Genomic DNA, 24,643 nt, shown 5'->3' on the forward strand with positions numbered 1-24,643 from the left:
TAGTCTCCTATATTTCCTAATTTTCAGTGTTTAGGTTTTTACACGCAGTCATTTAATCCATGTATCTGGATTTCTGTTTCTTTTGGCATGAGGTAGAAAGTCTACTGATTATTGAATGTTCCATCCTTCTATGATTCAAAATGTCACCTTTTATCATATAAAGTCCACCTTCTATTACATAAAATCCTACACATTTATGAACTCATTCTCTGTAGTTCCCATTCTACTCCACTATCGGACTCTAATCTAGCTTGCTAGTAATTAATTCTGCTTGTACCTTATCTGGTCAAAGTAATCTACTTGCTGTCTTCCAAACACAAAATGGATGGCCCTTTGTCTTTGAGTAGCCCTTTGTCTTTGAGTAGTCTTCACTTACTCAAATCCCACTTCCTCAAATGTTTTCCTCCTTCCTGTCTTCTGAATTCTACTAATTTAACTCTCAGCTGTCCTCCAATAATTTCTCCTGATATAATGATCTTTCCTTCCCCTGACTTTACAGCAGTTATTGTCTATATTTCTTAGCATAACTTGCCTAAGGATAGCTTATACGGCTTATTTTTCCTTGAGTTCCTTTACTGATTAGCATTAAGCTCAAAGTTTTGATAAAAAGCTCAGATTTTATTTTTCTAAATGTCTTTATAAAAACATAAAAATGTTAATTGATTTATATTAATCATAAAAAATCAATATATTCTTCTCATCTCTCATCTCTAATTTTTTATCATTCTATTATCTCTACAGTAGACGACATGCAAGCATTTACTCAGTTTAGGGACTAAAAGGATCAGGAGTAGCAATGAGCTCCAGGTCTTAAACTTTCCCATCTGGGGAATCCCTGATATTCTCAGAAGCAGCAGGGACAAACAAATCAATAGGCTGGGCTCTTGATCTTAAATTTCGCCCTTTATGAAACTTATTCCTGCAAAACATGGGCTATTTTTGCAAAGGATAGGCTAAGCCTACTTATAATTATGCTTAAGAGTAACCCCCAAATTGGAGCTGAAGGGATACAGACTGTACAACGGGACTGGATATAAAAACTCAGAAATGGACAGCACAATACTACCCAATTGTAATGCAATTATGTTAAAACACTGAATGAAGCTGCATGTGAGGTATAGGTTTTTTGTTTTTTTTTTTTCTTTCTATTAATGTTTTAATTCTTATTCTGTTGTCTTTTTATTTCTTTTTCTAAATCGATGCAAATGTACTAAGAAATGAATATGCAACTATGTGATGTTATTAAGAATTAGTGATTATACATGTAGAATGGAATGATTTCTAATTGTTTTGTTAATTCTTTTTTTAATTAATAAATAAATAAATAAATAAAGAGTAACCCCCAGAGAACCTCTTCTGTTGCTCAGATGTGGACACTTTGAGCCAACTCAGCAGGTGAACTCACTGCCCTCCCCCCTACATGGAACATGACTTCCAGGTGTGTAAATCTCCCTGGAAACATGGGATTCGCCAGGACTCCATGGATTCACCAGCACCTGGCATCACGGGACTGAGAAAACCTTCTTGACCAAAAGGAGGAAGAGAGAAATGAGACAAAAAGTTTCAGGGGCTGAGAGATTTCAAACAAGTTGAGAGGTTATCCTGGAGGTTATTCCTATGCATTATATAAATATCCCTTTTTAGTTTATGGTGTATTGGAGTGGCTGGAGGGAAGTACCTGAAACTGTTGAGCTGTGTTCCAGTGCCCTTGATTCTTGAAGACGATGTACAACAACATAGCTTTTACAATGGGACTGTGTACCATGGAAGCCTTGTGTCTGATGCTCCTTTTATCTAGGATATGGACATATGAGTAAAAAAGTATGGATAAATAAACAAATTGGGGGGACAACGGGTAACATAAATTGAGTAGATGGAAATACTAGTGGTCTGTGAAAGAGAGGGGTAAGGGGTATGGTATGTATGAGTTCTTTCTTTTTTCTGGAGTGATGCAAATGTTCTAAAAAATGATCATGGTGATGAATATACAGCTGTGATGATATTGTGAGCACTGATTGTACACCAAGTATGGAATGTATGTGTATCAAGATTTCTCAATAAAAAACATTAAAAATAAATAAATCAATAAAAACAAAAATAAAAAGCATGTAAGGAAAAGTCCTTCTCAATAAGCAGGTCATAAAGTTTATATTCACTGCAAATAATTTTAATTCACCTGTGATATACCTTCCCAAACATTTTTACATATGCATTGGGGTCATAGAGTTTTCTACCTTTTTAAAACATTTCTACATTGACATTTTTAAAATTATTCCAAAATATGACTTTTAACGACTATGTAACATTATATTTATCATACTCTATTTACCTATTGATGGATGTTTAGGTTGCTATTTGGTTTTTATCACAATGAAAAGTAAATGATACAGGAAAAAAATCATCTAAAACAGTTGATATGTGTTACTGTCACTTTGCTTTAAGGTTATCTGGCACAAATTCACGTTTTAAAAAATTACTGCGATATATCAAACTCCTCTGATGTTAAAAGGTAAGATATATGCCACCTTCAGGAAGAAAAGGGTACTCATTCCTGTTCAATTCTAGAAAGAAGAATTCTCCATGTACGGTTTTCTCTTTTCCAACTCAATCTGAAGTGAAGAACCAATCAATACCTTTTAAACACTATACAATGACTACAATATTGACATTACTCCCAACCCCAAAACCTGGCAATAAATAAACCTAGCTTCGGAATTCCTACTACCTGCTAGGCCTTTGGGTTGTCTGGGAAACGAAATTACTACCCTGGGCAAACTGATTTCAAGCCTTCTTGGTCAGAAAGGTCCAGTAAGCCCTTAGTCTGAAGAAGACTACAGGTTCACTTGCAGGACTTTTTAGCCATTACAATCAGGTAACTCCTGTAGCATAATTTCACCAAACAGAAGTCCAAATTAAATTACTTTCCAAAAAACAGTGTCATGGACAAACTATGTGACTGGCAATTCTGAATATTGGCTGGCTGCCGTTCTGGATGTTCAAAGCACAGTACAAAAGCATCTTATGGTTTGTGTGAAAGATAAAGAGAATGAAAGAGATGCTGAAAGATGAGAGCCACTTTCATCTAAAATGCCTCTGAATCAAAAAAGAAAGCATATTTCATTGTTCTCTTCTCTCCTGCTTCCCAAGGGGAAAATCTAATCAGTTTTTTACAAAGTTGCATCACTTGGGAATGATAGCATAGCCTACACTAAACTTTCTAGGTTTGATGTTGCAAAAGACTTTCAGAATGATGTCATCTCTTCTTCCCCTGGTAAGAGATCAGCACTATTAATATCAGGCCTCAAAAACTTTAAGACCACCCTGGTGAAACTATTAATCAAATATTTAAATATACAAAATGAAACTACAAAGGGACTCAAAGAAAATGGGCTTGGGTTGATCTTTCTAAACTTCACACAAAACTCAGAAATCATAAAGGGAAAGAAAATGAGTTTTACTATATAAAAATGTATGCCAAAAGTCACTACGAATAAATATAAAGTATACACTGCGAAAATATTTGTGACATGCAGGACAGATCTAATTTTCAAAACATATAAAGTATACCAACAAACAAGAAAACAGTCTTAAAGAATTCAATTGAAAATTAGCAAAAAACATGAGCAATTTATAGAAGGCATAAAAATGGCTTATAAATATGAAAAGATGCTCTTTACCACCAAAGATACACAAAGAAAAATTAGATTATTTTATACCTAACTGATTAAGATTAGATTTAAAATAATAATGATAGACTAATAACAAAAGATTAATAAAGATAAAAAGGCTAGAAAAGGGAAAACAGACACTATAACAGTGGAAATGTATGTTGTTATCCTTTTGAGGTAATTTTGCAATAACTATCAAAATTTTATAGGCATATACCCTATGAGCTACCAATTCCATTTCTGGGAACTGATCTCATAAAAATATTCACAAGTACAAAAATTTATATACAGATGTATAAGAATAAAAAACAATTTTTATAATGCAAAGTTGGAAAGCAAAATTCAATCAACAGTGAAATTATTATTTATTAATTCTTTCAGTTTCCAGCCCATTAACTTCCCAAAAACAAGCAAGCAAAAAAAGAATGAACAAACAAAAATTCAACAAATCGTGCTGCAAAAATGGGATTCTCACATGGAAAAGAACGAAATGTGACCCACACCATATAGCATACAAAAAACAAAAAAACTAATAACAGCAGCCATTTATAAGATTAAGTAGATCCATGTCTTGACATGGAAAGAGCAATAGTATATTAAGTGAAAAAAAGTCATAAAATATGTACAATAAATCATATTTATATTAAACCATGTGCCATATTAGAATTTAGGAATATCTTTAAATCTTAAAAAAAAACTTAAAATTGTATGTAATATGTCCACTAAATTTCCAATGAGAATATACTGCTTTTATAATCAGAGAAAAAGTAAATATTTCTTTAAATAAAATACAACACTTAATTTAAAATTCAATGAATGATGGATATGAATTTAAGCAACTTCTAGACAATCAGTTTTTCAAGACAAGTTAAAGGAGTAAACATTAAGATGTTTACTATCTGTGGTCTCAGAAGTTTATTGTAGATAACTAACACTAGAGAAACAACAGCTTTTGATCGAGTTTCTGAGCAAAGAGGGCAGCAATTATCACTTCTAAATAGTGGTCCTATGACTGTCCTGCTGCAGATTTTACCTCTGGATGTATGCAAAAATAATAATACAGAAAGCAGACTCTCCTAGTCTTAATGGAATGGAATTTCACTTAAAATGCTGAAACTGATTACTAAAGACAGGCACCTATCTTCTAATAATCTGGAACAAGATTTTGCACCCAGAAAGAGGGAGCAATACTGTTACATGCAGCAGTTTAACTTTTTGATCTAGAAAAATTTCTGCAAGAAAAGTGAGCCAACACACAATTACTCCACAGGTTTTCTATGATGCAACATCCCTCATATTGGGAAACAAAAGCAGCTATTGCCATATGTGAAGATAAACGTATCTCTTTTTGCCTCAATCTAAAAGAAGCCACACCTTTGATATAAAGTTTAAAATAAAGTAACAATATGAGCTCAAAGCACTGAGGAAATTAAGATACTGTTATTATTGAAATATTTCTTTCATTGGGTATTCTCATTCTGAGAAAAATCCTGACTGTCCAGGATTGCTCTATCTTAATTTTGGAAAAGCCTGAAAGGGCCAACAGATGTACAAGTTAAATTCTGCTCATACTTCAGCACTAAAAGCCCTTGGTGGTCTCTTTTCCCCTAATTTTGTAAAAAAAAAAAAAAAAAAAAGTAAAATCACTAGGTTCTTGTTCTTTCTTCTATTCTCAAAATTTTTAAAATAAAATTGTTTTTACTTTTTAAAAAATAAATATCCATTATCTATTTTCTTTTTTAAACATCCTTCTTACAAAGGATAATTTGCCCTAATTTTCTTACAACTGTCTTCTACTTTTCATTTGGAAAGATGGAAAACAAATAAGGGACTTTATTCATTTTTCTTCTGTCTTCCATTTGTTAATTTACATAGATGATTATATATAAATCCATAGTTACTTTTCAGTAGTAATACTAGATGAAATATTTGCAAAATTATTTGAGATATCAACTAATCATATAAGCAAAGTCATTACAACCCATCACACAGTATGTATTTTGTTGTCTTTTACTTTCACTTACCTATACATACTGTGGTAAAGTCCTCAGAATTTATTTACAAATTTTTAAAAGACTTTTTCACTTGAATGATCTATATCTCAATTTAACTTGAAGTAATCGCAAAGATCAAATGCTGTAATAGCTAGAACTCACTTGCCCAGTAGGAGGCATCTACATTCTAAACCCAGTAGGAAGCATCTATGCTTTAAAATTTGGCTCAAAGACCAATGTTAAATATGAAATATATCTCTCAGAGGACTTGTGACTTCATATTCAACACAGGCTCATTGTTCATGAAATCAACTTGAAAGTACCATGTTAGAGCAGTAAAAACAATTATGTTCTTCCTATTGCTAAACTAAAGAACTTTCCTGAACTTTTCAACCTGAGATTAAAACAAATAAAAACCAAAATTAAAAGCCAAACGTTTTTAAAAGCACACTGCAGTTTCAGAACCTTCAAAGGAACAGAGTGCAAAGTCACAGTCAGGAGAAGAGGCCAGGTTACCTTCAATTTAGAAAAAGCCAGCAAGCTGTGCCAATAAAGTAAACGAAGATCACACTTCCCAGTCAACAGACATACACTGCATCAGATCATCACACTTCAAATTTATAACATGCTTTAAATAAATACTATTTTACTACTTTACATGAATAGATCATCTGCAAAGTGATGGTATCTGAGTTTATCTTCACAATAATCTATGAAGTAAGCCAACTACCTATTATTTCCAATTTGCAAAAGAAAACAACAGAGAATCATTATATTGATATTTCTTTTAGTCTCCACTGTCTTGGAGCAGCTAGAAGTAAAAACCTAAACTTGAGGAATTGTAACCCATATCAAACTCTGAAACCTGATCTATACAACTAATTGTTGCAGTGTGCTCTGAAATTTATTGTTTTGCATATGTTATTTTTCACCAAAAAAAAAAAGGAAGCAACAGAGGCTCATAAATTCAATTACTTTCTCAATATCATTAAACATATCTTCTGACTCAGAATCCAATCCTTCTTTCGTATTTCATCATGCTAGCGATATGAACAAGAAGTATGTTTTAGGAGAAAAATAGCAATTTCTGGACAAGTACTAAAGAAAAAATTAAATTTCTGACTTCCTGTGAGGACATAAGAAAATTTTAACACATCTTATTTCCTAGTACTTCATTGGAAAATCCCATAGACTCAGAAACAACTTTTCACACATTAAATACTCTTAAAAAAAAAAAAATCCCTAGTTTTAGCAGTTAGTTGCTATCCTTTGCACATATATAGGGCTAAATTTCATTTTAGAGCTCAAAATGAGAGATGATTTGGTCAACTGTATCTGGTGCAGTACACTGGACATGAACTCTGAAACAGACCAGTTTTTAACTTTTAATCTAGTCTGAATGGTAGAACCACCTGGAAGAAAATGTAATAGTTATCACCTCAAATATGGCAATTTCCTCATCTTAAACACACAAACACAAAAACAATTCGGTCTCAACTAGTTCTGCATTATTAGTGAGTCTGCATTTTCTGTTTTAAACTACCTGGGCTTAACAGGCCTTGCCGCTGCGTCCATGTTAACATTTTCATAAACTATTATTTCAGCAGTTCAGAATCACTTAATATTTTAAAAGCTTTACTTATTTAACTTGGAAAACACAATTACACATCCTTTATAACAATACAGTGGAGCCAATCTGTAAACAGACATGTTAGCCAATATAAATGTTTCCTATGCCCTGTAAATGCACCCAAATTCTAATAATATATTGAGCTGACAAAGAACACAGTATTAAAAGGTGGAAAATACTGAAAATATTAATAGAATCTGAGTAGAGAAGTAAAGCCTCAAAGAAAACCCAAGAAAACTAAAGTATGACCACTAAGGCCTGAAAAACAACAAAAAAGGGTAATAATGAATTATTTATCCATGCATATTCAACATATCTACAACAAATGAAACAAAAATATACATTATTCAAATTATTAGTCACACAAATCACACCACTCAAAGTGATTCAATGTAAACAAACTTTAAAATGTCTCCTTATAAGTGCTTAACAACTTTTTAAATTCCACTGGTAAATGCATACAAATAATAAACAAGAAACTGCTATAGCCTACTTTTTAATAGGTTAATATACCCTATATTTTGTCACCTGACAAATTTACAGGATTACTCAAGATTGCACATCAATGCATGTAACCCACTCATTTTACAGATTACCATTTCTCTTTATGGGAAAAAACCACATTAATTCTAAATTGATTTTGTGCTACTCCTTTGATTATGTAAACAATCCCACCAGCCACTTACAGTTTATCTTTGAATTTCTGATTACCTGTTCTGTCTGTTGGATATTTAGTTTAACTTGTTTTATTTGCTTCTAAATGTGTATTTTTGTGAAGTATTCACAAAGGTTAAGTTAAAATAAAAGGAATATCTTGCATAACTAACTAAAAAAAAAAAAAGACTGCACTGCCTTAACTTAAAAAAGGCTATGGGCTTTGGTTTTACAGTACAAGATGAAAAGAAAAGAAAAGACAGTATGTGAAATGCTAAGAATTATTGTCTGCTTTTTATTTTTTCCAGTCCAACTGATGTATTTCTTGTTTCTTCTCTCCAAATAATTTACATTTATATTTGTCACCCATATAGTCTGTGGTTCCAGAACCAGGGTCTATGGTTTTCGTAGTTGCTTATTTTTTGCTTAAGGGCTTTGTAATGTTTAAGGGCACATTTAGCTGGAACAGCTGCATCTGCATCACATCACATCCTTTTTTTTAAATTAAGGTTTTTCTTTTTAAAAAAGCAAAACTGGAAAATAATAAAGAAAAAAGCATTTGCAGTTTCACCACCTAACCACTTTCATAACTGCGATTATCCTTTCAGTCTAATTTCTAATAAACACAGTATAAATTCCTTGTTCTGTAACTTAGTTTACAAAATTGGAAATATACTACTGTCTAACCTGTTTTCATTTTTAAATGAGTATTTCCCATACCATTAAATATTATTTGAGAATGATTTTTAATGGCTTCTTTGAAGAGAATTCCCTCCTTAGGTTAAAAGTTAAGCATTACAATGATACCCTCATTCTCTGCTTCCCTTTATGACACGATCTCAGGAAAGACTACCAAACCATAGGGTACTATGTATAATAAACAGCCACTGAGAAATACGGGGTCTGTTAAAATTCAAAATCTTAAGCCAAAGGTATGATGTGCTAATCAAGCACTATTCTGCAGATGCTACCGGACTAGAGAACGCACATCCCCGAAACCGGCAGTTACCTATTCCAGCTACAAGAAAGCCCCATTTCGTTTTGCTTAAAGAGCCACAATAGAGGACAGCAGTGCAAATTTCACCTACTCAACAACAACAACAAAAAAAAAACTTAACTGGCTGAGTTTGTTAAAACTGGCGCTCCCAGTGGCAGAGCTGGATTTATTAAACAGAGGTAAGCATGAGGTGCTTACAAGGCAGTGCGTGGGACGCCTGCTGCCTAGAACTTATCGACTAAAGTAGACCGACGTTTAAGAGGGCCTGTGGAGGGGAAAGGCAGAGGGGGGGCTTAATCATTAGTAGGCTGGCTTACGAGAAGAAACCCCAGCAGCATTATTCAATATTGAATCTTTCTATTCCTAGCATCATAGGACTCAAACGTCAACAAAAGAGATGGGCCGGCAGAAAACCCGGCAGGGTGACGCACGTAACATCTTACCATATGGATTCTCTTCGATCAGGACCGAAAAGCGCCCGAGCCTGGCCCAGGAAGGAAGGAAGAAAGGTCCTCCTGGCCGTCGCCTCCCCCACCGCGGGCGCACGGCTGCGGCTACAAGCTAGGATTAAAAGCTACTGAACCACCAGAAGGGGTGCCTCAGGAGCGGGTCCAACCACTAGGGCTGAGGACTCGCGGCCGAGGAAGAAGCCGGCGCTGCCGCGCACGCCAGGCGCCAGAGGTCAAGCCCCCGCCTCAGCAGCCCCGCCTCAGAGGGGACCCCACTAGTGCCTCAGCGGGGCGGCTGAGCCAACGGTGCCCACCTAAGGCCAAGACAGTGGGCCCCGAAGTCCAAACCCGCCTAGGGAAGTACCTGAACAGGCAGCGCCACCTCCGCCGCCTGCGCTGACTGTCGCGGTGATTGCGGTCACAGCTCAGAACGCGAGTGACGCCTGCTCATAAAAACAACAACCTGCTCGCAGGCGTTCGCAGCCGGGAGGCGGCAGCCGGCGGGAGCCGCGGCGCATGCCGGGACTCGTAGTCCAGCCCACGCCTCATGCCGAGTGGCGGAGGAGAGAAGAACTACGACTCCCGAGGAGAAGCGTAGTCCGCCGTGGGCGGGGTGCAGGAAGCCCTGAGGGTGGCGGAGTTCCTCACAACATCCGGGCCCTGGCGCTGGAGGGGTTCCGCGGCCAGTTGCTATGGAGACGAGAGACAGTCTCAGGAAAGGATTCGCGGTTTCACCCCGGAGGACTGTCCCCTGGATTAGGCGCATTGTTCCCGTCAACGGTTCACTTTCTCTTTGATGTTTTAATAGGATCCAGTGGAAAAGTCGCGTCCCCTGGGCTGTCGCTGGCCTTAAGCTGCAGGACAACACTGCGTTTACCGGAAAAATTAACAAAAAAGAGAGCGAGGATGACCGAGTACGACTGGGTGGGTTTGGGCAGAGGCCTGGATGTTTTTGAATGTTAGTATTTTGGGCAAGAACCCCTACTCTTACCCATTCCATCCAGCACTCCCGGAAGAAACAACGCTTTCTAGGCGAATTTTGGGCTACACAAACGTAAATTTGCGTGCATTAACCGAAATTGCCTCTGAAATTAGAAAGATAATTGGGGATGCTACATATCTCCCCTGTTAACTTCGTTGATGACTTAACAAAAAAACGCTACCTTGTTAACTTTACGTTTATTTATATTATTCCTTGTTCAAAAGAGATATGCGCATCGGCGCACTTAAATTCACTATTAACGGAAGCAGTAGAAAGTTAACGTTTAATTCTGTATCCCACAATTGTGGTACAAAAGATAAATAAGGAAAACATTAACAAGGAAGATGATGGGCCTGAGCTGAGACCAAAGAATGCCTCTAAGTTAAAGACTGAGTTTGTTGTTTTCTTTTGTTTTTTGGTGTTACTATAATTACAAAATATGCACAGAAATGGGCATTTTTATTACTTCAATGGCCTGTTTTCATTTCTTCAAAATGTTTATGTGTTTATGTTGAGGGACTTTGAAAAGTCGAAGTGACATGGTTTTCTCTAACTATGAGACCTGAAAATTCGTAAGAAATCTAATACTATCTATGTGAATAGATTTTTGTACTTTCACAGGCTAATTTTTATACATACAGCCTCTTTTAAAATAATCACTTATAATTTTAATTAACCTTTCATCCTTAAGTAAATAACAGTTGTTGACATGTTATCTGCTAGAGAATTTAAAGTAATCCTTTTATTATTCATTGCAGTAGCCTGCTTTGCATTAGTCTTCATCTTATCTACATTTTCAGTATATCCATACTTGAAGAGCTTGAATACAAGAAGCTGCAGAGAGGGCCTATGAAGTAAAGTAAGGGAAATGGGTATTTTGTTTCTGAATCAAAAACATTTAAGTAGACACTAATTTACCAGTCTGTGGAAAATTATGCCAACAAAGATTATCACTTAATTTATCTTTTGCTTTGACTAGATTCGATCTCCTGCTTTACATTTTAAGCCACAGCAGATCAGAGTTTAGAGCCAGTAGTAGGGGGTGACTTGATGAAAGAAAGAGTCCCCAGTCACTTAAGGAAATGGTTTAACACAATAACAAAACAGGAGTTGCCCTAGGCAACTTGACTGGGTAGGTGCCCATAAAGTAAATCAGGGTTATATTTCTTGCCAGAACTTGCAGGGCAGCTACCTTCCACCTAGGAAGCCCCTTCCTGTGCGGCAGAAACGTAGACATTTTGAGAAAAGCAGACCTTTTGAGAAACTATCAAATTGTAGGATTCTGGTGACTTACTATTATGTCTATGTATTGTCTTGGTATTTAAAACAATGTTAATAAGCAATGTCAGAAAGACTAAACAGCATGACCTAATGAGAATAGCATTGATCTGAGACTCAGGAAATCTGAGTTATACTTCCAGCTTTGTCAGCATACTCACCATATTAAATATGTATTAATAAGTATTAATAAATATTAAATGAGTGCTAGTAAACTGTACTATTCTAATTTAAAGTGTTAATAACTTAAAAAATTCAGCAAATTCTAGATCATACATATATCTTGACGTAAACCTGCAAAAAGAATAGGATTTTAAAAAATGCTTCCATTTATATGGCAATTTACCATTTAAATCCATTTCTCTTTCATTTTATCTCACAGCAACCACAGGAGTTAGGTAGATATCTGTACCAGTTTTACAAGCAAAGGTGAAATGAACCTGCTTTGTACTACTTTGTACTACTTCTCCAATACTTCACAATCTTCAAATCTAAACAAAGGAAAGAGGAAGTGGACTAACCACTTCACATTTGCAGATTTGACCATCAAGATTTCAAAACAAGATGGTTTGTGACATTCAGAAAGTTTAACTTTGCTGATACATTAATTAGAATCACACAGGAATTCAATGAGCTGGATTATGTTAGTGAGAAACATAGCTAATCTGACCCAAATTTGAATTTCAAAGAGGCTTTGTCCTCACTTAAATTTGACACAGTAACTCTGTAAACATTTTTATCTTTAGAGTTGAAGAAACTGAGATCATATGCTTGCTGGTCTTCAGCATTTAGGAGATTCTTAAACAGTCTCAGTCTCATGAATGTCAAGGTCTACTATAAAGTTCTGAAAGAAAAGGAATAGAACTTTAATATATATAAGCAATCTTCTATTTAATCTTTTTTTAAAAAAGGCACAGAACAACCATTATTAGATTATTTAAATATAATACAGAATTTCCTATATGGAAGGGATTTATATCTCAACTATTCTACAAGGTTACCAAGCTTTTTTTAACCACTAAAATTATTTTTTGCTTTCATTGACACTAAAGAATACATTTATTGAGGGCCTTATAACGTCATAACTGAAAACCACAGTTTTCTAATGCCACATTTAGAAAGCCCTGATATCTCTGTCCCCAATTTGATAAAACCATCTAATCCATCTTCTTTGTTCTATATTTATAGACAAGGAACTTGAAGCCTTGTAAAATAATTTTGTCAAAGTCACACAGCTATTGTCACTGCCAACATTGGAATCCACAACTACTGACACCTAATTTGTGCTTTTTATAACTCTTACAGCAGGAGGTACACAAATAAAAACAAGTTTCTCAATTAGTCTGCTTGGCATGCTCTTGTATAATCTCTGCAGCTGTCATTATTATCTGGCCCTGCAACCATCTGTCCATATCCCCAGACTCCTTACTCACTCTCCTAAGGGCCTCTTCAACTCCTGGCCTCAGTTTAGCCACATCTTTTCTGCCAAGTATCTAACCTTGAACTCAGAAAGTGTGATCCAGAGGCCAGCAGCAAGAGCAGTGAGGGCCCTACTAGAAAAGCAGAATCTTGTCTCCATCCCAGACCTGCCAAGTCAGAAATCTAAATTTTAAAAAGATTCCTGGGGGTTTAGTCTGCACATTAAAGTATGAGAAGCACTGCACTAGAGAACAACACTATAGCGGAGAAAAAGTAGGTAATAAGGTGATACCAAGATTTTCTTTCTGGTTAGCAAGGTCAAGTGAATGAAGTCATTCACTACTTGGGCCTCAAAGGTGACTGGTCCAGCCATGGCTGAAGGTTCAAATAAGATGGATATTCCTGAAATGTTAGTCTCAATCCTAGGAACAATGAGATTTTCCTGAGGTAGAAAATTCAAAACTCAGTGCAAAAACCAACAGAATAAAATAGTAACTGAACACACCACACATTTGAAAATCACAGTATCAGTTTTTTTCTTTTTTTTCAATGGGCACACTCCGGGAAACAAACCCCAGTCTCTGGCTTGGCAAGTGAGAATTTTTGTCACTGAGTTAACACCCTACGGCCCACAGCGTCAGTTTTTAAAGAAATTTATACTTATCTGAAAAGCAGGGGGAGCAGAAATCACCAACAATTTTGTATCTAACACCTTATATATTTACAATAGGGCAATTTACCATAAGAATAAGGTTTTTATTCCCCTTATGAAAAACAGCAGCAAAACAAATATTCTTGGGAAAACTTCTCAGCCCTCGGCCAGATGGTAGTTTAGCAATGTGTGCATTTTAGTTCATCCTCCAGAACAGCTACTAAATTACCAGAAACAGTACAGAACAGCTCCTGGGGCCACGTCAGTGACTGGACACACAGCGTACCCCAGTCTGGACCAGCTGGACCGGCTGCAAGCCCCCCCAAAACCGTGAGTCCCCCAAGCCACGGTGGCTGGTCCCCCTCCCCCACAGGCTGCTTCCCAGAGGGGAAAGGAAAGGGACTTTACCAGCAGCGGGGGCTAAACTCAACCAAATGCCAATTGTGCCATTAATCAACAAATTCGGGCTACTAAAAATAGGCCCCCAGCTCAGGTGAACCTGGTCAAAGCGGAGGTTGCTCATTTTTGCCCCTGTGCCAAGGGGGCAGGGCTGATGGAAAAAGGAAAAAAAAAAGGAAACGGAGGTTTTTGTGGCTATGTTTCTACGAAGGCTTAACTGCCTCTGGATTCACTGGCAGAACTTCTCAGGCTGCAACTGCCCCAGGCATAGGTAGAAACAAGCTCCTTTCAGGGCGTGTCTCAAACCTGTGCCTTCCCCAGGGAAAGGGTGAAGCCCAACTCAGGTGTAATCCCTCCCTCAAGGAATTCAGACACCAGGGCTTGGTAATTTGAAGCCATTAAAACCAGCCTACAACCTCTGCTCTGTCTCCACCATGCCCCCAGCAGGGAGAGTCTGCCAAAGTTAAAGGTACCATATCATTTTATGCTGGTGGGACCTGCAGGCAGACAAGAGCCACATACTGGGCAGGATAAGAAAAACAGAGTCCAGAGACTTCACAGGAAAGTCTTTCAACCTGCTGGGTCTCACCCTCAGGGAAAACTGACACAGATGACTCCCTCCCCCTGATAGGAGGCCAGTTTGGTCTGGGAAAACCCGGCTGGGGTCTATAATACCTACGTAGACCCTCCTAAGGGTGGGGGGAAAAAGGCACCATACAAGCAGGGCAAGAAAACAAGAACTGAAAAATTTTCCTCTGTTAATATAACCTAAGCTAGAGGTCCAGAAAAAGCTGAACTGAATAGCAAAGAAGAGATAGACAACAAATTCATCCAGCAAGAAAACCCTAGGTAAAAGAAGTGAAAACAATCTCCAGAATAAACTAATTAAGGTAATTAAATGTCTAAGATGCCAGCAAAAAATAACAGAGCACACCAGGAAAACTGAAAATATGGCCCAGTCAAAGGAACAAACCAACAATTCTGAAACAATTAATTCAGAATATATGAACAGACATGGAAAACCTCATCAAAAACCAAATCAATGAATTGAGGGAGGACATGAAGAAGGCAAGGAATGAACAAAAAGAAGAAATGGAAAGTCGGAAAAAACAAATCACAGAACTTATGGGAATGAAAGGCACAGTAGAAGACATGAAAAAAACAATGGAAACCTACAATGGTAGATTTCAAGAGGCAGAGGATAGGATTAGTGAACCGGAGGACGGAACATCTGAAATCCGACAAGAAAAAGAAAATATAGGGAAAAATATGGAAAAATATGAGCAGAGACTCAGAGGATTGAATGACAATATGAAGTCATGAATATACGTGTTGTGGGTGTCCCAGAAGGAGAAGAGAAGGGAAAAGGAGAAGAAAACTTAATAGAGGAAATTATCACTGAAAATTTCCCAACTCTTATGAAAGACTTAAAATTACAGATCCAAGAAGTACAGCATACCCCAAAGAGAATAGATCCAAATAGACGTACTCCAAGACACTTACTAATCAGAATGTCAGAGGTCAAAGAGAAAGAGAGGATCTTGAAAGCAGCAAGAGAAAAGCAATCGATTACATACAAGGGAAACCCAATAAGACTATGTGTAGATTTCTCAGCAGAAACCATGGAGATGAGAAGACAGTGGGATGATATATTTAAATTACTAAAAGAGAAAAACTGCCAACCAAGAATTCTATATCCAGCAAAATTGTCCTTCAAAAATAAGGGAGAAATTAAAACATTTTCAGACAAAAAAATACTGAATTTGTGACCAAGAGACCAGCTCTGCAAGAAATACTAACGGGAGCACTAGAGACAAATATGAAAAGACAAAAGAGAGAGGTATGGAGAAGAGTGTAGAAAGGAAGACTAAGAGTAAAGGTAAAAAGAAGACAAATTAGATATGACATATAAAATCCAAAAGACAAAATGGTAGAAGAAAGTACTACCCATACAGTAATAACACTAAATGTTAATAGATTGAATTCCCCAATCAAAAGACACAGACTGGCAGAATGGATTAAAAAACAGTACCCATCTATATGCTGTCTACAGGAAACACATCTTAGACCCAAAGACAAACATAGGTTGAAAGTGAAAGGTTGGGAAAAGATATTTCATGCAAATAACAACCAGAAAAGAGCAGGAGTAGCTATACTAATATCCAACAAATTAGACTTCAAATGTAAAACAGTTAAAAGAGACAAAGAAGAATACTATGTACTAATAAAAGGAACAATTCAGCATGAAGACATAACAATCGTAAATATTTATGCACCAAACCAGAATGCTCTGAAATACATGTGGCAAACACTGAAAAGAGAAATAGACACATCTACCATAATAGTTGGAGACTTCAATTCCCCACTCTCATCAATGGACAGAACATCTAGACAGAGGATCAATAAAGGATATAGAATTCTTAAGAAAAAAAAATTCTTGGATTGAATTTTCAAGAAGCCATAAAGTAATCCAAAAGATTTGTTAAAATTGTTTAAAGAAGAACTTCTAAAAATTTTATTTGCCTTATGATTGTCATTAAATAAGGAAAACATGAGATACTGCCTTATTTTATCAACTTTATAAATTCTACAGAGTTAATGACAGCGATCTGGAAGATCAAATAATCCAGGCTCTCTTATTTAACAGACAGAAAACTGAAACATGGAAAATCTAAGTGTTTTACTCAGATTTATATTTCTAGCAAATTTAGGACCAGAATCTGGGTCCTCATTTCAAAGCTCTTTCCACTATACTTAATTCATATTTCTAAACCTTGATTCACACTTTGAAAAGGTTTATTAGGGACACTGTCCAGGTAGAATAATAATATACTGAAGAATTGGTTGAACATAATTTTATAGTTTTTTTAAATAAGCAACTAGCCTTCAGGAATTTTTATAGGGAAAATATTCCAGCTTAGGTTCATTTTAACTCACAGGACCTTTTTGTTTCAGGAATATAACCAGCCACAGATAAATTTAAAATACCAGTAGATAGGTACAAGACAGTAGTGATTTTCCCAACTAGAAATGGAAATGAATTGAATTTATAAAGGATTAGCCATTGCAAGTCTTAACCAAAAAAATTAAGTGGTATAATACAATCTCAAGGTGAGTTTATTAAAAAGTGTATAGTAAAGAACTTTACGGAACCTCATCAGCTTTTAATTCTTCTGAGATAATTAAACCAGGAATGGGTTAATATTTTTCTTACACCAATGTAAGGTTGTGAAAGAAACTTATCTATTTAAGAGATCTTTTGAGTATTTTTGGCATTAAAAAATATAATTAAAATTAACATCCATCTCATTAGTACACATTTCAGTACTTTTATAAGTAAAGCTGTGCATTAACTTTTTTCTACAATTAAGTTTAAAGATAGGTTTCAACACTAAAATTTCAGGATCAAAGTTATGAATATTTTTTAAAGTTCTTGCATTCTGTTAAATTTTTTTAAGTGGTTAATATTAATTTACCTGACCACCACCAATGCAAAGTACTTTTTTCATTGCCAAATTGGATATCTTAATTAAAATAAAACAAAAAAAACTCGTTGTGTTTGTAATTTACGTTTTAGAAATTACAGACTAACGTCTTAATTACCTTTGCTTTATCAGAGTTGCAATGTTTTGCTTATTGTTTTTTACATAAGAATACTTTATGAGTTAAATGTTTTAATCCATTGTCATTCTTTCTAGTGTTCCAAATCTGTTGTTTACCTTTTAATTTTTGTTAGCTTTATTTTCATGTACAAATTAGACAGTTAAATATAGCAATTATTTCCTTTATGATTTCTTTTGTCACTTTTAGAATGTTCTCCTTAGTATGGTTAAAATACCTTCCCTATGATTTTTAGTTTTTCTATCATGTAATTTTAAATGAGTATTTTCTATGTGTTTGTCTTCTATATGAGCTCTAGAAACTTTATATTATACATCACCCTATCCCCAGCATCTAACAATGTGAGACACACAGTTTGTGCTGAAATATGTATTGGTTGAATTAATTAATGAATGATACAGGTCTATTTTTGAGCTATGTAGTGTGTTCCCTTTAAATTTTTTCATCTTTATTATTGAATAGATTTTGATTTTATCCTCTTTTTTGCATCCATTGCTATGGTTTAATATCTTGATCCCTCCCTCCTTAAACTGCTAAAAAAATAAATTCATATATATATATATATATATATATATATATATATATATATATATATATGCACAGCCCGTGTATGTACTTGTGTGTGTGTGTAAGTTCCCCCATCCATTTATTTCAGTAAATGATACCGTTAACAACCCAGATGCTTATCCAGAAACCTGGGAATCATCCTTGACCTGTCTTTGTTCCTCACCACCCACATCCAGCCAATCACCAAGTCCTGTAAATTCTACTTCCAAAGCATGTTATAAATACGTTTTCTTCTCTGAATACCATACCACCACCCTTCTATTATAAGTCATTTTCTGTCACAAGGACTACTGCAGCACCTCTCTACACCCACTCGAGGCCCTGACAGGCGCCAAAGTAATCTTAATAAAAAAGTGTTTCATCATGATGCTTCTCTCCTTAAAACCCTCCAATATCTTTCCATTGCTTCTACAATAAAGATCCGAATTTTTAAAATAATCAACAAACTCTGCCAGATCTGGCTCCTGCCCCTCTAGTTTCACCTCAAGCCATTTTCACCCTAATTTACTTGATTTTGGCCACACTGACTTTGTTTTGCCTCTATCTTTTCCTTCCTTTTCTTCCAGCTTAGGTTAAAAGACTCCACTACAGGGCAGTGTGACAGTGGCTTAGTGGCAGAATTTTTGCCTGGCCATGCTGGAGGCCTCGGCTCGTTTCCTGGTGCCTGCCCATGTAAAAGAAAAAAAAAACTCCACTACAGTGGCTTTCCCTAACTCCCTCCACCAGGTTAAATGTCCTCATAAATATAATGTCTTCATAAATACCTTATATTTTTTTCTTCGTAGCATTTATCACAATTGTAATTACATAGTCATTTGTGTAATCATTTGTTTAATAACTATCCCCCTTAAGGCTAAATCCCTTAATGTCTATCTTCTTCCTTTCTCACTCCAAAATTCGGCTGTCCTTCCTCTTGTAACTGACACTGCACATTTTCTCTATGATTTACAAATGCTTTTACAGATTCTCGTGGTTTTATTGCAAGATGTTTAAAAAGCTATCTTATTCACACTTTTGACAAGTTTGTCCTGTACAAATATGTAGTCTTCAAAGGTCTCAAGAGAACAGGATTCCCAAAAAAAGGAGGGCGCGTCAGGTGAAGTTAAATTGTTTGCTTCAGAACTTTGTGATTGAGAATGATTGGATGTGTTAATCTTTTAGGAAAAGAAAATTCCTTCAGCTGCAAATCCAGACACAGAAATGAAACCTGAACTGCCTGCATGTGTGAATCCAGGCAATCCTGTGTTTTCATGTATGATGGATCCAAAGGCACTCTGTACAGCTACCTCACTATCAAAACCTCAGATGATTATGTATAAAACCAATTCAAGTGATTATGGTGAATTTTTGCCTATACCACAGTTTCTTCCTTGCAATTATACTCCAAAGGAGCAAGTGTTTTCAAGCCATATCAGAGCAACTGGATTTTATCAAAATAACGCTTTAAACACTGCACCTGACAGAACAAAAACTCTTGATTTTCCTAATTTTCAACATACTTTATGAATTTATGTTCCTTTGCATATTTAAGAAAAATGAGTTTTAAATCTAAGGCTAGAATACCCAATTTGGAATATAAAGAGTTGGACCAAGTGAAAAAAAAATACCTGTAAGAAATAAAGAATTTCAACTAATAACTGGATGACTTCTTTCAATTTTTCCCATGACTTGATTTCTTAAATAAAAATGTGTTCAAAATAGCAGAATAAAAGGTAAAAAGTCTTTGCATACGTCCTAGCTTTACTTAATAATTATACTCCAAAAGCTTCAAAAGGCTTTCATGATTTCACTCATCTTTTGAGTATATTAAGACAAAGGACACAAGAGATCTAATAAAAATTGAATTAGGGAAGATTCTCACCAATAATTTTCCACTTTTCTGTTGTTTCAACTAATATCTTAGAATTCAAGAATGTTGGTTTCCACTGCCAGGCTGGTGGAAGACAAGAATTGTTACTCATTAATTCATTCAACAAATACTTATGGGATACCTACATTATTCCAGCCACTATACTATGCAAATGAGGACACAAATGACAATGACTATTTTATTGTTTCAAGACCACTTAGTGGGAGAGTGAAATTAGCAAATTAATAATACATGGTAATTTGTGTAGTTTAAAGTATCCACAGGCATGAGCCAGTAGCAAATGAACCTCATCCAGTTCTTAGCTTCTAACATCTTAAGACTTTCTGTCCACTTTGATCTTTCATGTTCCTTGGCTCTCCCAATAGTGAAAGCTTCATTTTTTCCCCATGTGTCAGAAGGAAACATCTATATCTATCCAGCACAATGAGGCTGCAATGTACACATTTATCTGGGTAGCTTCAGAAGGCCTCTTATTTTTCCCTATGATACTACCGATAGTGATATCTAAAGATATTTATTGAACCCTAGAATATGCTAAGGACTTTATGCATATTATTTGGCATTATTAATCCAATCTGTTAGATGAAAAGAAAAAGGTACTTCATATGTAAGTATTTTATTGAAGGTCATGAAATCAGACAGATTCAGGGCCAAAATTTGAAACCAGGTATCTTAAATTGAGATCAACTGCATTTTCTATTACATGAAAGCTACTTTTATGGGTGTTTACAAGGTTATATGCATGGTTAATTGCCCATTTCTATTTGTTGATAATTAGGAATGGGTAGAAGAAAGAGGTATTTACAAAATTTTCTGTTTCTGAGTCACAATGTACTTATCAACAATGGTGGGTTCTCTGCTCAATGCACTCAAATGATCAGTGCTTGAGACACTATCATTTCAGAAAAATAAAGGATTTATTAATAACCACAAAAGAGGAAATCAGATGGCCTATTGGCCTAAATCACTCTCCAAAACTACAGTAACTCTGTCAGAAGATGGGCAGATTTTAGGACAACAAGTACAATGGATTGAGATGTGAAGGTTGGAGATGATCTAATTATTAAGCCAGAACAGACTGATTACATGCTTAGTCACAGAAATATGTAAGAAAATGGCAGTCTTAAAATGATGAAAGGTGTTTGAAAATGTTATGTATATTGGAAGCAGATAACTTGTTCTAAGTTTCCATAGCCAGAGGAGAATTATTTACCAGCACAGTCCATGTTATAACTGATTTCTATTAGTCTTTGTGCTTAATACCATTACTGAAATTATTTAAGGCTTTTGTGATATTGTGGTGAAATGAATGTATTTTGTATATGGAAATAAAATGTCTTTTTTGTGTCAAAAAAAAAAAAAGTACCCACAGGTCTTCTGAACAAAGAGAATGTTCAAATTGAGACCAAGAAGATTAGAAGTGTCCTGAAGAAGGTAAGACTGAATCAAAGGAAAGGTCATTCTGTAAGAATGTGAGAATTCGAGAGTTTTGCCACGCAAAGGAAGACTCCAAGAGACGTTCTCTCATGCAACACGCAAGGGGTTTATTTACCACACATGCGTGGGGCTCACTGAACACGCAGGAACAGAGAGCCCCGAACCTGGGTTTTGGGAAGCCTTTTGAGGGCCAGGATAAGGGTGTGGGGTTTGAGGGTTGAACATTAGTTACAGGTTCTGCTTTATGCAGGAAGTAGATAACGAACATTTTGCAAGAAGCAGATAACAAACATTTTTCGCGCATGAGTCATGGGAGCTGCTTCTTGCAAGAAGCAGCTGTCTCGTGCAAAACTCCCTTACTCAACCTTCTCAGTTGCATTCTTAGATAAACTTTCTCCGGCAGTTACAACCTTGCATAACCAAGGCAGCAGAAAACCTTGCATAACAAAGGCAGCAGATAACCGCCCCTGGGAAGTCCCGGGTTGTTTTAGCCTGATGGGGCCCATAACTCTTTTCTTTATAAAATCCTTCTTTACATAAGAAAAGTTAGCTACTGTTAAGTTTTATAAAACCCTTCTTTACATTCCCCACTCCTTTTTGTACATATCTCTAATCTTAGAGATTTTCTGGGTTATTTAATACTGAGTACTGTTGTCTGATGAGCATTAATTTGACATTTCCAATCTGCCTTTGTAAAAACTGTATAATTTTATTTAGAATATATGGTCCTATAGTTATTATTAAAAGTAACACAATTAAAGGCCCAGCGAGAGCAGATAATAGCGTTGTCAACCAGGGGGACTTAGTAAACCAAGATTCAAACCACCCTGTTGCGCCTCTCGTTCTTTTTGTCTTTCACGAAGGTGCTCTCTGAGTTTTGTCATGGACTCTTTAACAACACCAGAGTGATCCGCATAGAAACAGCACTGTTCTTTTAAAGCTGCACATAGTCCCCCCTCTTTAAGGAAAAGTAAGTCAAGTCCTCGCCTATTTTGCAGAACTACTTCTGAAAGGGAGGTTAGAGAGTTCTGAAGGGCTGAGACAGATCTTTCTATTTCATTTAAGTCTTGATCTGTCGTGGCCTGTAATTGACTGGTTTGTTGATTGCTATGTACAATGGCAGCAGTCCCTGTGCCTATACCGGCAGCGGCGGTTACCCCCATAAGAACTGCCAGGGTTATTGAGATTGGTTCCCTTCTGTATCTGGTTTGGCTTAATAGTATAGTTTCTAATTCTGTCCCTGAATGATAGAGAATTCGGGGGTATATAGAAACCAACACACAATAGTTGACAGAGTTGTTAAAAACCTTTGTAGATACACAAGGGGTAATTCCAGTGTTACATGCCCACTTTAAACCTGGGGGAGGTTGAAGGAATTTATCATTATCTTGGGTTTGATTAATGGTGGCACATAAGATTTTAACGTGGGGAGGAGGGTTACCTATACAAGTTCCTTGTCCCGTAACCTCAGACAGGGTGAGTTTATGGTCACTGTCCCAGTCGCAAGACGTAATAGTGTCCTGGGCTGTTACAGTAACTTTTTCCCTGATTGGATGCGGGACATAGGTAGATGGGGGTCAGGTCGCAACAGGGCTCATTCCCCAGAGTGGTAAGATTACAAGGGGTCCCTAGAAAAGAAGGCTCCCCTGCTCCCTCCCAAGTTTTTATAGTCTTCCCATCATCCCATCTGGTTATTGTCCATTTCCAAGGCTTATGCGGGTTGGAATTGGGTTCCCCTAGGGGAAGGAGGAGAAGGAGTAGTAACCCTACGAACCCGCAGCTTGAGAGGATTGTCAGTCCTTTCCAGTTTCCATTGGGACTCAGAGGGCGAAGGCGCAGGTTTGAGATGAGACGCATGGATCCAGGATGCGATGCCATCGACCTTGACTGCGGTGGGGGTGGTCAAGAGTACCTGATACGGTCTTTTCCAGCGAGGTTCAAGAGTCTGTACCTGGTGGCGGCGGACGTAGACGAAGTCTCCCACCTGATATTGATGTGGAATTCTGTTATCTCCTGGCTGGAAGGAGGTGGAGAACTGCCGCCACAGGAACTGCTGGGCTTTTTTCAAGGCTCGCAGCCTGTCAAGCAAGGGGGTATGGAGGGAACTATTAATCTCTAGAATGGAGGACATGTCTTTGACTGGAGGTGGCGCTCCATACAAGATTTCATAAGGGGTTAGATTACACATGAGAGCAGAGGGGGTATTCCGGGCCCTGAACAGGGCATAAGGCAGGAGCATGGTCCAATCTTTCAAGCCAGTCTCTATAGCTAATTTGGTTAGGGTCTCTTTAATTGTCCTGTTCATTCTTTCTACCTGTCCTGAGCTTTGGGGTCTGTATGCGCAATGCAATTTCCAATCAATCCCCAATATCTTGGCCACACCCTGACTTACCTGGGCTACAAATGCGGGTCCATTATCTGACCCTATTAACTTTGGTAGACCGAACCGGGGAAAAATTTTTCCATAATCTTCTTGACTATGACCTGGGCCGTTTCTCTCTTAGTTGGGTAGGCTTTAACCTATCCTTTAAAGGTGTCTATAAAAACTAGTAAGTATTTAAGTCCATATTTTGCAGGTTTAATTTCAGTAAAGTCGACTTCCCAGAACTGCCCAGGTCGAGTTCCCCTTAGTCTTTTTTTTTTTTTTGGGAGCTTTGGTGGGGTAGGCATTTATGATTTGACACGCCTGACACTCTCTGGCTACGTGATCTGCCAGTTCGTTCCTTTTTGAGGCTGCCAGAGGGTACAATTCCCTCTGGTTTTGCAGGAGCTGCTGTAGTTTCCCTGTCCCCAGGTGAGTGAGCTGGTGGACCTGCTGTATGTAAGCTAGGGCTTCCGACTCTCCTTGGGGTGTAACCTCAGATAGTGTCTCAGGGGGTTGCTGGTTTCCTTTGGTTATTAGGACCAAGTTTATAGGGTCCCTTAATGCTACCGCTTTTGCTTCTTTATCTGCTCGCCTATTACCCATGGTTACTGGTTCTGAGCCTCTTTGGTGGCTAGCACAGTGGACAATGGCTAGTTCTTTG

The 24,643-nt window shown here is 36.8% G+C and overlaps 2 protein-coding genes across 8 annotated transcripts in view; one reads left to right on the forward strand and one right to left on the reverse strand.

The window, feature by feature from the left end:
* CCPG1 (cell cycle progression 1) overlaps window positions 1-9,909 on the reverse strand; it is a 70,011-nt gene extending 60,102 nt beyond the window's left edge. The window contains exons 1-2 of one of the 7 annotated variants that reach the window (XM_077127968.1): window positions 9,757-9,909; window positions 1,679-1,794 (exon numbers count right to left, since the gene is read on the reverse strand). The gene's annotated coding sequence lies outside the window, so the exon portion shown is untranslated. Of the gene's footprint in view, window positions 1-1,678; window positions 1,795-9,386; window positions 9,737-9,756 lie in introns of those variants that run through there. The other 6 variants (XM_077127966.1, XM_077127970.1, XM_077127967.1 and 3 more) reach the window with 6 other exon arrangements.
* Window positions 9,269-19,907, forward strand: PIERCE2 (piercer of microtubule wall 2). The gene is made up of 2 exons (XM_077127977.1): window positions 9,269-10,316; window positions 19,472-19,907. The coding sequence occupies exons 1-2, from the start codon at window positions 9,909-9,911 to the stop codon at window positions 19,814-19,816; spliced, it is 753 nt and encodes a 250-aa protein (XP_076984092.1). The 5' UTR covers window positions 9,269-9,908; the 3' UTR covers window positions 19,817-19,907.
* Window positions 19,908-24,643: the final 4,736 nt, after the last annotated feature.

This window comes from Tamandua tetradactyla, chromosome 14 (assembly GCF_023851605.1).
Source record: "Tamandua tetradactyla isolate mTamTet1 chromosome 14, mTamTet1.pri, whole genome shotgun sequence".
NCBI lineage: Eukaryota > Metazoa > Chordata > Mammalia > Pilosa > Myrmecophagidae > Tamandua > Tamandua tetradactyla.

Excerpts from the sequence above, each read along its gene's own strand:
- PIERCE2 (XM_077127977.1), top strand. The coding sequence starts at position 9,909 with ATGCCGGGACTCGTAGTCCAGCCCACGCCTCATGCCGAGTGGCGGAGG. Across the intron at positions 10,317-19,471 it reads GGATGACCGAGTACGACTGG|GAAAAGAAAATTCCTTCAGC; the intron begins GTGGGTTTGGGC and ends TTAATCTTTTAG.